Source organism: Wyeomyia smithii, chromosome 3, assembly GCF_029784165.1.
Source record: "Wyeomyia smithii strain HCP4-BCI-WySm-NY-G18 chromosome 3, ASM2978416v1, whole genome shotgun sequence".
Taxonomy (NCBI): domain Eukaryota; kingdom Metazoa; phylum Arthropoda; class Insecta; order Diptera; family Culicidae; genus Wyeomyia; species Wyeomyia smithii.
The window spans coordinates 256,768,437-256,782,330 of record NC_073696.1 but is presented as its reverse complement, the minus strand read 5'-3'; the positions used below and the strand labels follow the sequence as shown (position 1 = coordinate 256,782,330).

Sequence of the window (13,894 nt, the reverse complement as noted above, 5' to 3'; positions counted from 1 at the left end):
TAGCAAGACATAGATCTGCTCAGCAATTTATTAGACTTAAACCGTTTCTAAGTACCTCCACATCTGCTATTGAAGGCAAACTAAGTACATGTGAAATAGCATCTCATTGGCAACATGTCTGCAGTCCTGAGACAGGCTAAACCGTTTATCTCAGCTGTCCGGCATCTCTATCTGATTTACTTCACTTTATCGCAGTTAAAATCACAGTGGATCCGCGATTTGCGGGCCCCACTGACAGATGCTATGTTATGCGTATGAAAAGTGGCGGTGATATGTTATCTCGTTTACACACACGCTGAGATGTTAGCCCTTGAAACATGGCGAGATGCCAGCTAGCTGGTTTATCTACCCTAACCTTGCAGTTACCAAAAGGCTACTTAGTTTAACTCGTAGTGAACTACGCATCATAACGGGACACCTCACTGGACAGTGAGGACAGTCCTGCTCTTTATCATTCAAAGAAAATCGGCAAAGTCCCAACCGACAATTGCCGCTTTTGTAACGCTGAACCTGAGAGCAAAGCGTATCTGCTTTGCTTTCGCGGGTCTCTTGCTTCATCAAGGTTCAAATTCTTCGGAAGTTACCTCTACCTCTCAACTCCATACCAGGTATGGAGTACCAATCCCAAAACGGTCACTGGTTTCATCAACCACGAAATGAAATTTTTGTGTTCTGTTATTTTTGATTTCGTATAATGTATATGTTATTGTGTAAACTTACTAATTTGTCGTACTTTCGCTGGTTTCGCTGCAGAAAACAACAAAAGGTTTTGTATGTAAAACAAACGTTTTCGTGAAATAAACTAAAATATATTTTTAATGCATGTAGTTCCGAATTGGGGTACAGGCTTACAACCAACTAGCTCAGCTCCATCATCCACAAAGAACAATTATTCCTGTCGCGGTGGCACTTTTGCCCAATGCCCTTCAGGCATACAAAAAAAGGTCTTTCATTCTTTATTTCTTATTAATATTTTTCTATCTTTCAGAATTTGTAATCAAATTGGTCTTTTTCAAAACTAAAAAAATAATATTCCGTATTGGATTTCCCTCGTATATATATAACGTTTGAACGGGCATCACGCCGGATTTGCCCGTTCTGGCATCTACAACATCTTAAAACTATTGAACAACAATCAGAGCGTCAAAAGACATCCCAAGTATGATAGAAATATCTAAAGTTTTACAACACTGATCAAATGATCGATCTTTACAGGTTGTCAGTTTGATGAATTGCCTTGTTAAAGCAGGTGTATTCCTGAACCCAATTTGGTACAATTATTCTTCTTTTGAACTCTCAAATTTCGAGTAAACATTTATAGTATTTTCTGATAACCTTTGAGCATGAACTAAAATTTAACTTTCCAACTTCTCAACCAGACTTTAATAAGTTTCTACCACAGGGTGACTAGTCAACTTCACCAATAAAATTTCCTGATTTTTCCAAAAAGATTTTTTTCCAGTACTTTTTCTCTCCTCCAGAATCATTAATGTCTTTATTTTGGTAGTTTTATAAATGATTATTGCGGAAATGTAAATTATAATTATAATTCAAAACATCAGATCTATCAGGTGTGATGCGAGAGACAAAGTTAAAAAGTAAGCCTTAACTCTGCCAAATAATTTATTCGCAATTCCTTCCAAAACAGCCTAGTGTTTCAGTTTTTTATGCTTTGTCAGAAACTTGTGAAAAAGAGTTTATTTGGGGCTGAAATTTTAAAAAACTCATCGCAAAATGTATTCCACTAAATAAAAATTTAAATTGACTTTTTATGCCAATGACTGAAACAGTAATTGGAATACTAAACTTAACCTTTTTTTTCCTCTAAACCACATCTAATATAGAGTTCATAGCTGTCTTGTAATAACATTTTATAAAGAGTGATATAAATCTACTTGGATGGTTTTTTAATTGATTTCAACAGTTCAAAAAAAAATTTTTTTACCATTTCATTTTGGTTTCAAATCTCTATGCTCTACGCTATCATTTTTTTTATTCAATAATAATACCTCTAATGTGGTTTAATGCATATTTTTTTTCTTTTCTCGAAGGTCTCTTTTCGAAATTGGTCAGTTTTTCTCTGAGGAGGTTTTTTTTTCCTGTCCCGATTGAGTCCATTTGAGTTTTTTTACATTTTCGTATATGCCCTGAACACCCTGTTATCCCTGTTCTGCCCTAACACCCTTTTATCACTTACCTTTCTGTCGTAGGTTCGGCACACATGAGCGGTTGCTTCAGTTCAATAATTTGTCCATTCTTCTCCTTCAACTGACCGCCATTCTCCATATAATACTGAACCAATTCGGACAAAGTGGCAAACTTTTCACCTAAAATGAAGATAAGTCGGGTTAGCTTCTAATTGCCTGAAAAGACAAGCCGCACTGTGTCACTTACCTCCGTACAGATCGAAAAAATCACCATTATTCTGGATCTTGATGTGTGTCACCTCCTGACCCCGGCGCACCGACAGCGTGAAGGCTCCCGGGTTCGAGGAGGACAGACGTGCCAAAAAGGATCCATCGAACCCCCGTTCGCGAAGTAGCTTCTCCGCTTCGACGCCCGACACCGATGGGTGGAACCACCTGCGAAATAAAAACCACCAAAGATAATTTCAGCAATTGGAAATTGTGATCCTGCAATTTTGCCCACTCATTCCACGACGAACCCATGGTGCGCGAAAAACGCAATTTGTATTACACTGTTGCAAAACCAGCCTGTGCCTAAAAACGAAAACCGTATGAGATGAGGGAAAGCTAACGATTAGCGAGCGAATAATAAATTGAACATAAAGAGCATGCAAACGTATAGGAAATCAACGTCTTGGAACGATTCTCATCGCGACAAAAGGAACGCATCCAATGAAAAGGAAAGAAACCAGTTAAATTCAAAAGTGGTAGCGGCCTGCAGTACGATGGTCGGACGTACACGTTCACGGGTAACATTTTCAGCACCAAAAGGGAGAACACAAGAGAAAGAAGACATCACAACATGTTGCGGGAAGAGAAAAAAACTACGAGTCCTGCAATCTAAACGTGATTGCAAGTCAGATCGAGAGAACGTAAAACCACCGAACGAATTTAAAAACAATTATGAAAAAGTGAATGACGCTTCGGTGCTATGGATGTGCAAAACTAAAGATTTGTTATACAGTGCCTCCACAGTTATGGGTCAGCTACAATTCTGGGTCACATGCACGCAAATACGTCTATTCTCACGAAACAGAATAATTTTCATTACCAGTGGTATTTTTTTAACTCACTTGTAACCTCATTGATACGATTAAAATGATTTAAAGTTGAAAATGTCACTCAAAACTATAATTCTGCTCGGTGCAATAAGTGAAGTGACCCATAATTGAAGTAATGTTACATTGTGCGGTGCACAACTGTGGGTCAGTCCATATTTTGGCAGTTTTTATTACTTTTAAATGATAATGCATCAAGACTGAATAAAATAACTTGTTATCAAGCTTTTACAACAATAAAATAACTAGCGTCATGTATTTTGACGATTTCATAGACTAAATGATTTTGAATGCTAAAAATGACCCATAATTGTGTCTTTTGCTATGTAAGTGATATTTTTCTTCCCAACCGATTTACACGCATCAACTGCAGTGAAACTAATTGTTGATCGAAAGTACGCATCAGAACACAGAGATAGATTGTAAAACATTCGTAGTTGTTAATTTTTCCGATTTTATATCCATTTTTGAACATTCACCCATAATTGTAGAGGGACTGTATATATTTTAAGTTAGAGTAAAGAAATTTAAACACAGATTCCATCACTATTTTCGTCATAAGTTGTAATACATCGTTCATCGCTCCGTATATGTTTTTGATGTCCCTGTTTGGGGAACTAAAAAAATCATAAACCACGAGTACAAGAAAATTTCACCGTAAGAAACCCCATGTTTTTTTTTTTAAATAGTATTAGTTGGCGCTAAGTACGATTACGCAAACGCTGTTAGTGCTTCATTTTACTTTTTTAAGAGTTCTCTCTGTATGCCTGAAGGGCACTGGGTACTGAAATGCCACTGCGACATTCTTGCTGATTGTCTTTTGTGGCGGGCCCCGATTGCTGTGCACAGGTTACGGATTGTTCGTACTCATTGATGGAGTAGAACTGTTTTGTTGTAAACCTGTACCCCAATTAGGTACAACATAGTTGATGAAACTAATGACCTGCTTGGGATTGGAGCTCCATGCTTGGTATGGAGTTAAAAGGTAACTTCCTAAGAAGTTGTACCTAGAGGAAGCAAGAGCTTCGCAAGAGCAAAGCAAATGCTCTGAACTCTCTGGTTTAGATTTGCAGAATCGGCAGGTGTCGTTCAACACTACGCCGATTTTCTTTAAATGATAAAAAGCGGGACAGTGTCCGGTGAGGAGTCCCGTGATTATCCGTAGGTCACTACGATTTAGACTAAGTAGCTTTCTGGCGGTTCCAGGGTTCGGATAGATAAACTGTTTGCCTTGTCTACAACCCTGTGCCTGTTGCCATTGGGATACTATTTCTAGCCTTTCCCAAGTTAATAGTTCGCTTTTGATAGCGGAAATGGACGTACCCAGAAACGGCTCGGGACCAATAAACCGCTGAGCTGATCCCTGTCTTGCTAGGTAGTCAGCGTGTTCATTACCCTCGACTCCGCAGTGTCCGGGCACCCAAAACAGAAAAACTGAATTCTGTCGGGAAAGTTCCCGTAGAGTTTCAATGCATTCCCAAACAAGTTTGGAAGCGCATTTGACGGACTTAAGTGCTAGTAGTGCTGCTTGACTGTCCGAGAATATACCGATTTTCGCATGTCTGTAGTTGCGTTGCAGACATATTTTTGCGCAGATATATATGGCATATACCTCTGCTTGAAAAACGGTGGGCCATTTTCCCAGGGATTTTTAAGAGTTGGTAGCCCTTTAATAAAAAAAAATAATAATAATAATATATGATCGAAAATATCAGTCAATAATATGTTTTTAAGAGTTGGTAGCCCTTTAATAAAAAAATAATAATATATGATCGAAAATATCAGTCAATAATATGTTTTAAAGGCCAAATTAACCAAAATAAAGAGATTTATGGCATGATTTGTTTCACTTGAATATTTCTAAATTAACCCTCTAGTGCCCAAATTAATTTCTAGACGGGCTTCGGTAAAATCACTATGAATCATTATAAACACTTTTTAAGTATTTATTGGGCACTAGACGGTTAATATGACCACGTTGTTGTGTTGCAGTATCCCATATTGTTAATGATCTCTACTAGATGTTACTGATTGATCGGTACAGCTGCTAATATGACAACGATTAAACTCTAATTCCAACTCGTGCAAGTCTTAAGTAATCGATGTCTGTCTCGAAAAAAAAATTGCAGCCAGCCAAAATATCACTCCGTAAAAACCTGTATTTCTGGACATTTCGCACACCACCTCGCTGAGCAACCTTTCATTATTACTAATCAACAACCGTTCGGCAGTATCACGTAGAACGTGGCCAATCGCGCCTGGCGTCTTTTTTTTTGGTTTCGCTGATTATTGCGATACCTTCCTTCCGCTTGATGCCGCTCTTTTCCCAATCTCTGCATTGCTCGACGGGCTTCCCGCTCTTCAGCTGGACATGCGCTGTCACAAAGCGCAACAATTTATCAGCATCCGCGCGAAAAATCCTCGTCAACGTTACAACCGTACACAAAAAAAAAAAGAAATCAGCCCTTGGTGGCTCAACCAAAACAAATCCAAGCATTCGATCAAACAGACGGACGGACAGGCAGACAGTCAGTCGAACGCGCTTACCAGAGAGAGAGAGCGCGCAAACAAAAAGAGATCGTGAGCGATGGTTTGATTGCTTGTTATTGTAGGCTGCATTTCGCCATCAACTACCACGAAGTAAAAAACAACATTCAAATTTGATGCAGCACGCCAGTGACGCGCTAGTCTACGGTATGCGATGTGATTGGGTGAGAAAGGTCTTTACTGAAAATTAAGTAGAATCTAAACACACCCAAAACACTCGTCACCTTGAACTAGACACTGGCAGCGACATTGGCAGGTTATCTTTTGGAACTGGCAAATGGAACCTAAAATAGAATCACGTACCAGCTAAAACCCGAAACCCAATGGGGTACGCACACGAACGGAGGTGTCATTATCGAATCAATCTATCAACGATCGTTAAAACTAAGTGCAAGCCATTAAAGCAACACGGTGCCATTCGATGCAAGCTGCCGGAACCAAACACTGCGGGAGTCAAAACAATGTATATATATACGCGGGGCAAAAAGGGAAGCACGGCCAAGCGAGGAGTGAGTCAAAGTATCAGATTATTATTGTTTGATGAATATTTTTGTTGCCGTGGGTGACGGGGGTAAATTTATGGCGGGATTTGCCATTCAAACCGCAATCAGCTTCCTTCAACCTGTAAATGTTTTGGTTCGGTACGAACGATCCTCACTGTACGCTGCATGAATGCACTCACGATCGCACGCTGTCCGGATTTTGCCATGAGTCAGCAAACCTCTTGAATCGCAGTATGAAAGACGATCCCAACGACCGCAGATCACGTCTAATCGATGTCACTCATTTCAAAGTTGATATCGTTAAGCTCACCTTAACCTTGACATTACACACTTCCAGAACGATTTGGGCTGCACCTGGGAAAACTAAACTTCCCACGCCACTGCAACCTACGACGCAGTTGCAGTTGCACCCCGCCGTACACGATTCTGGAGATTTGTTCCGTTCGCACACTAGAAACTGAATACTTCCGCGCGGTCACGAGCTCAACCCGTCCGTCGTCCTTAACGACTCCGTTGTGCAGAAACGGAACGACCGACAGCAGAAGGCAATACGGCCAAGCGTACCGTGCCGTACTGTAACTATGCTAATTAGTTTACTGCGACTGCACCTAGCGAAAAAAAAGTTCAACTCAAGCAAAAAGGGGCACGCGGACAACTAGCTGATGCAGAAGATCGCGAGCACAGTTGTGCGATCGCGGCAAGCCGGCTGCTGCGATCGAACTGCAACTTTTTCAGTAAAATGCACACAGGAAAACCGCGAACGGTTCCCGGGCAGGTTACGTGGTGCGCAGCACATCTACACGCGCACCGGCGTCATCAGCTGCTACCAATGTGATGCGGCCGCGCACAGCCAAAACACGGCGCGCAAGGCTCATTGACCAAGGGGTCAGTGGATGGCCGCGTGATGTACGACAATCATCAATCAATCGGTTTGTTTCATTTTTGCTCACCTTCCGCCAGTGAAATGGCTAGAATCGTCCTCTACCGGATGATTTGGGATGATTGATTGGGACCCGGATGATTTGGGATGATTGATTGGGTGCCGAATCGGCTGTTCGATCATTGCACTCTTTGCTACCGTCGTCGAATGCAGTTAGCCTTCTGGTGGTGCATCGCCAGTATGGACTGGCAGATTACTTCATGTTTGAAAAAGTAATCAATCGTGTCCCTCGAAAAAGTTCCGTCGCGATTAGAGCTCAGGTAAAGTGAAAATTAAACATTGGACACCTTCACCTTTCTGGTGGAGATGTTCACTGCCCATAATCGCATAATTGTAACATTCGACATTTTATGGATTTCGTGCGTTTTTACTGGGAAATGCTTAGAATAGTATGTATTTTTTACGTCTGAAAAAACATGCCTTTGTTTGTTTGAAAAAAGGCGTAGAAAATACCAAGTTGTTTTGTCACATAACGTAAATAACCGCATAATTGTAACACTACTTAACTTTTTCAAGTTTTTTTGTTAAAAAAGCTTCTATCCAAATCCCCATCTGCATCCTTTGAAACTCGGAAGTTATTCTGGTCCGGTAACCAACCACCAGTGATTCGTTTCTGATGTTCAGCTCATGCTCGTTGAATGCAAGAAAAACTTCATTTCCACTATGATATATTCCAAAAGTAGCTTGAAAGTGGCGGCATAAAAGAATCATTACAAAAATTTCAACCAATTTGACTTCAAAACTAATGTTCAATGTATACGTAGTGTAAAGTAGTGCTTTCTTCATTATGCTAAGTTTAGTTGAACTGTCAATTTGCAAGAATATATTGGGAATAGAGCATTCGAAGTCAAAATATGCAAGTGTCATTTGCTCGAACAACCAATTTTGCAAATGATACAATTATGCGATTATGGGCATGAGACTAAGCCATTCCTAGTAAATGGCGGGAAGTCCGCGTCATATTTATTTCTTAGGGCTAAAAAACGTGACAAGACAAATCTCAAAGGTCTATATGCTTTGAATCAGTCTAACTTCTGTCAATTTGAAAATGATGGACAAAATCATCGATATACACATCATTTTGAACAGTAAACCATTGAACGAACTCCAGTTTGCCATTCACACGTTGGTTCCAAAACTAGAGAAGTCCTTCGATGCTAAAGAAATCTCACTAGCAGTTTTTCTTGACATTGAGGGAGCCATTGACAATGCTTCACAAGAATCTTAAAAAAAACTATGCAAAAACGTGGTTTCGAAATGTGCATCTAAAATTGGACACTTGCTATGTTAGCGAACCGGTTAATCACAGTGAAATTAATAAGATCAACTTTGTCTCCTTTATTGTGGTCTCTTGTAGTCGATGATTTTCTTAACAACTTAGCAAACCTAGGGTATGAAGTCATCGGATTCGCTAATGACATTACTATTCTAGTTAGGGGTAAATGCGGGCTAACTAAACATTCAAATGGTGTAACCTGGAAGGACTAAACGTCATTCCGTCTGAAACAGTCAAAATCCCATTTACAAGGAAGAGAAAGTATAATATTGCAACTCTTAAGTTGGGAGAAACGCAGTTGGTGCTATCCAAGCGAACTAAGTACGTAGATATTAAGCTTGACCATAAGCTCAACTGGAACGACCGTTTAGAGTATGCAACTTCAAAAGCAAATAACGCTCTTTGGGCTTGCAGCAATACATTTGGCAAAAAGTGGGGACTCAACCCGAGGATGATTTATTGGATATACTCGGCAATAGTGCGACCTAGAGTAACTTATGCTTCGCTAGTAACATATGGTTCGCTAGTTTGTTGGTCTAAAATTACACAAATATCAGCTCAAAAAAACCTAGACGAACTTCAACGACTGGCACGCTTATCAATAACTAAGTGAGGCTTAGAAGCTCTTTTATATCTTTTACCCTTGCTTGATGCAACTTAAAGCAGAAAAAGGTGCTATTGGGCACAAACGTGCTAAAACTTCTCAGGAAGGGGATCTTAAGGGATATTTACGAATCCTCAAAGATTTCCAACTGACCACCCTAGCAACCATGAATAAAGACTAGACGGAGTCCAAGACAAACTTCAATGTTCCCTTCAAAGTGATTGAAGTCTAACGCAGCGAATGGGAAGAAGGAGGTCCTAAAGTTCGTCCAGGATCATTCGTATATCATACATGGCTCTAGAATGGGTGAATCTACAGACGCTGGGGTCACTGGACCAGTAATCAACAATGAGACAGTGGCTCACAGTTTTTCAAGCTGAAATTAATATTATTCTAGCATGCACAATTATTTGTTTAGCTAGAAAGTATAGGTATGCCAATATCTGCATTTTCTCAGTTAGTCAAGCAGCTCTCTATGCACTAACCAAAAGCATACATATGTCAGTCTAAGTTTGGGACAGTATTCTATCCCTCCGACAACTATCTGCAACAAACGAAGACAATCTATACTGAGTACCTGGTCATTGTAGTATAGAAGGAAATGAAAAAGCAGATCTATTAGCAAGAATTGGTTCTTCAACTACATTCGTCGCACCGGAGCCATTCTGTGGGGTATCTAGATCCTGGTTGAAATCAGAGCTCAGAGGCTGGGAAACAAAGATGATTAATGCTAACTGGAGGGCTTCCTCCAAAGCAAGACAATCTAAACTATTCATCACACCATGTAATAGAAGCGCACGCAACCCTCTTCAGAACGAATTGTTTTAGCGGAGACTGCGTTTCTTCAGAAAAGATGTTCTTACGCCTAACGAGATATGGTCTGCTGAACTAATAAAGGTAAGAATTTGAGGAATTTCATTAAGGAAGACATACCTTCTTGGGCGGAAATGCAAAGTATTAGGGCGACTATCACTGATACCCATAGTGATGAAACGAACTGGCAGTGCATAAAAAGTAACGCGGAGTTTACCACAATATATCTAACTAATGGTAGCAGTGGTCTTAAGCTCCTGTAGGAAAAAATCCAGACATGTCAATAGTTATACCGCTCGCTAGCTCCTCGTTTGAAAATAAGTTACGACACCAACTTTGAAACCCCAAAACTTTTGAGCAAAAAATATCACCAACTCGAAATTTTCAGGACAGTTTTGAAATTTCGTCAAAAGGGCTTGTGATTTTTTCAGATTTTTCAGTGCCCCAGAACATAGTTTTTCAACATATTGTTTCAAATAGTTACTATTGAAAAAATATTTTTTGTCCAAACAAAAAATATTTTCAGAAACTACAACTGAGGATATCTACTGTGAAAATTCCATTAAAATCGATGCAATATTCTTAAAGATATATTTATTTAGAAAAAAATATTGGCCTAAATTTCAAATGACAATAACAACTAGAAAACTTACTCAAATTCAGTAAAAATTGGAAAATCAACTTGCCGAGCTAAACTTTTGAAGTTTTTAATATTTATTTGGAAAAATTGGACATCGGGATTTTTAGTGATCCGTTTCACGAGTTCTGACCCACTGACAAGATTGAATGTGAGTCCTGACACTGAAGAAAAAAAATCATTTTAAATACAAACTTTTTTTGATCAAACCAAAACAGTCTCAAAGAGAAAAGGTTTTTCTAACATAAACTTTCGCCTATTTGACGCGGTTTTATGTTTTCTTAATTTCCATTTCGAATATTGAAAAAAGGAAATTTTGAGATTTTACACCAAAGTTTTAACGATTGTTTTTTTTTTCAAAAACAAAAAGTGGTATTAAAAAAAACGGTCATTGAAAATTTCTTTCAAAATAAGTTTATTAGACAGACAATTTTCAAAGTGGGCGCACTGCAGAGATAAATTCGAAGAGCAAACATGCGTGATGAGTGGACGGATTGTTTCTCAGTTTCGATATGCAAAGCAAACATTGCAATCTACTTTTCTACCAAGATACTCTCTCATTTGATAGGTATATGCTTAAGTGATTTTTTGCAAGCTACTCAGATCAGTGTTGCCAAATTTCGATACAGAAAAATGAAAATGACACAACAGCAGTTTCACTCTCACTCTCTCTAAACTGTTATTAAGTGTTACCCGAGTCAATTATCAGTGAAAATCATGTCAAAGAAATAAATGGTCTTAAATAATATCAGAATTATTTGATCTGAGCAAATCTATTGCATGAAGTCGATGAAGTAAGTGAGCATCTTCATCCTACACCGCGTAAACATCGCTAGAGCAACATAGCGTGTGCGAAATGACAGTAATGCTACCAGTCAGCATTATCACTGTCAACTGAGTAAGGCTGGAAGTAACTACCACTTTCAGCTCGTTCGTGTTGATACTGATATTCGTAGTTTTCAGTTTTAACTGAAAATCTATCGCTGACAGTGAAAATTGGCAACCCTGACTCAGATACACAGGATTTGCTGCTCTCTTCAAGCAAGTGCGTCGCTTTGCCCACCAGTGTGAGAGCACTTGTTTTCGAAGTGAGATATTCTCCTACACGCTAGTGATTCTCTGAGAAGAAATGACAAGCTTCAATCAGGATGGTTAAGCATAAATAAATATATTTCAACATTTTCCAAAACGTTTGAAACGTGTGAATCATCAGAATAGATTTTGAAAAATTCTGATAGACATTTTTAATAAAAAAAACTGGTAATAAATAACGTTTTAAGTTTTAGTAAACTAGGCAATGTATGTAATTTTTTGAGGATGCGGAAAATGAACAAGGACAAAAAGTGTGACTTAGACTTAGAAAAAAGAAATCCTCGTCCAGACGGGACTTCAACCCGCAATCTCCGATGTCATCCGTTTAAGTTTTATTTAATGTTATAACAAAAAAAAAAGAGTTGCGTTACGCTTCAATTTATTTTTTCTTGACACTTAACATTATTCAAAAACTTTCGGTAAATAGTTTAGGATGAAGAAATGCGTGACAATTTTTTAATTCAAAGTTAGGTTTGGAAGATTTTTTTCAATTTCAATTTTTTAAAGAATAAACGAATTTCAATGATGTATCTTGGTGACTAACTTTCTAAATGGTTCTGTTATTAGGATATTTTAGAATAAGGTTTGGAAAATTTGAGTTTTTTTACGAAAATGCGCTTGATTTTTAGGCTATTTGTGGTTCTCCATCAAGAAGCATATATTCACTGAGGTGTAGAATCAATAAAACACAATTCATTCTTTAACAGCGAAAAGATTAGATGAAGACATTCAAAAATGATCTCTGGTTAACAACGGCCAGCAGATAGACGGGTGCTCCAGCACCAACGCAATTTCCTTTGCGCTATAGATGATGAATTTGACATACCGGGAATTGGAGCCCGGCACGAGACGAACGGTGTTTCACCTTTACCTTGTTTGACCTTACCGTCCGCATAGTATCGGCTTAGGAACGAAAATGAAGGGTAAATTTCTGTTTGCTACATTTTATGCCAGGCTTAAAAGGGAAACTTTCAGTTAAGGAAAAGCTTCGTAAACTAGGGAATGACTTGAAAACTATGAGGCGAACCAGCCACTGGCTGAAAACCTCAAAAACACAGACAAAAAAAAAACATAACTACTTGTCATTCAAAAGTAGCTGAATGGTTTACCGGCAGCTGTGTTGGGTAATAAAGGTAATGATTAGTTGTTTAGTTAAGACCTTATTTTCATTGAGCTGCGTAGCCGCAAAGCAACAAATTCCGCTCTGTCAAGCGCTTAGTAGAATCAGGTCATTCGATGTCAATAAGGACCTAAGCATGGCTTTATTCTAAGGCTTCTCCACAACTCACCCTTCTTTCACGCTGAATTCTTCATTCCCTGGGTGTGACTTCCTCTTAACAAAAAAAGTCTTACAATAAAACTGGTCAGAAGGACGGCCCAACAAAACTTCTCCAGAAAATTATATATAATTGGCGATATTTGGCGGGTGGAACCCAGGCTCGGTATAGTAGAGCAGTAATAAGCGTATAGAGGGTGGGTAGAATCATATTATACACAAGCACGGATAAATAATAAGCATGCCTCTTCTCAATAGCGGCATTGCTAATAACAACAGTGCGCGATACAGTCCAGTGAGTACTGAGTGCAGTCGAAATATGCATTGAAAGTGGACAATTTTCGTGGCGCTCTCGATGTTTTATTTTTATTTTGCAATGTTGTCGTGAGATGTAATTCTAAAATTTGTATTTCTTGTTGAACAATTTATGGTTCTTTGATTAACTGGAACCATTTTTTTAGATAATCTTTTTGTCAAGATATGGTCGTTACAATCCTTGGTGCTCGGAGTCACAATGGGCGGGAATAGGTTAATCACCGTCGGCTGCAAATTGTAATTTTCTCTTGGTTTCACACGAATAGAAATCTGATAGATGACGAGTGACTAGCGTTATGCTACACAGTACCGGTAGCGGTACTGTTACCTATATCAGTATGTTTCTTTTCAACAGTTTTAGACATTCTAACAAGAAGACAATAAATGGATTGAGAAAGGAAACTCTTACAAATTTTTCAAAAGAGCCTTACGAGAAAGCAAACATTAGTTGACCTGTTGGGACGAGAAGGTTCTGTCCATTTTTTTCACACCGACACAGAGGATATTGTTCAACATTTCATCTATTCAACGATATATTGACTATCGAAATCAATTATGTGATTATGCTTCATTTACGGTTTGAAATCTTATCTAACATTTGGATGGTTTTGTTTTTAATTTTACAGAATGTGCCCGAGAATAGAGTC

The 13,894-nt window shown here is 38.8% G+C and overlaps 1 protein-coding gene across 8 annotated transcripts in view; it reads right to left on the bottom strand.

Annotated features, from left to right (window-relative positions):
- LOC129732989 (tyrosine-protein phosphatase corkscrew) overlaps positions 1 to 13,894 on the bottom strand; it is a 131,018-nt gene that overhangs the window by 93,590 nt on the left and 23,534 nt on the right. For 7 of the 8 annotated variants that reach the window (XM_055694502.1, XM_055694503.1, XM_055694499.1 and 4 more), the window contains exons 3-4: positions 2,395 to 2,582; positions 2,198 to 2,327 (exon numbers count right to left, since the gene is read on the bottom strand). In XM_055694502.1, the coding sequence (XP_055550477.1) occupies positions 2,198 to 2,327; positions 2,395 to 2,582 (318 nt within the window). Of the gene's footprint in view, positions 1 to 2,197; positions 2,328 to 2,394; positions 2,583 to 6,604; positions 6,999 to 13,894 lie in introns of those variants that run through there. The other variant, XM_055694501.1, reaches the window with a different exon arrangement.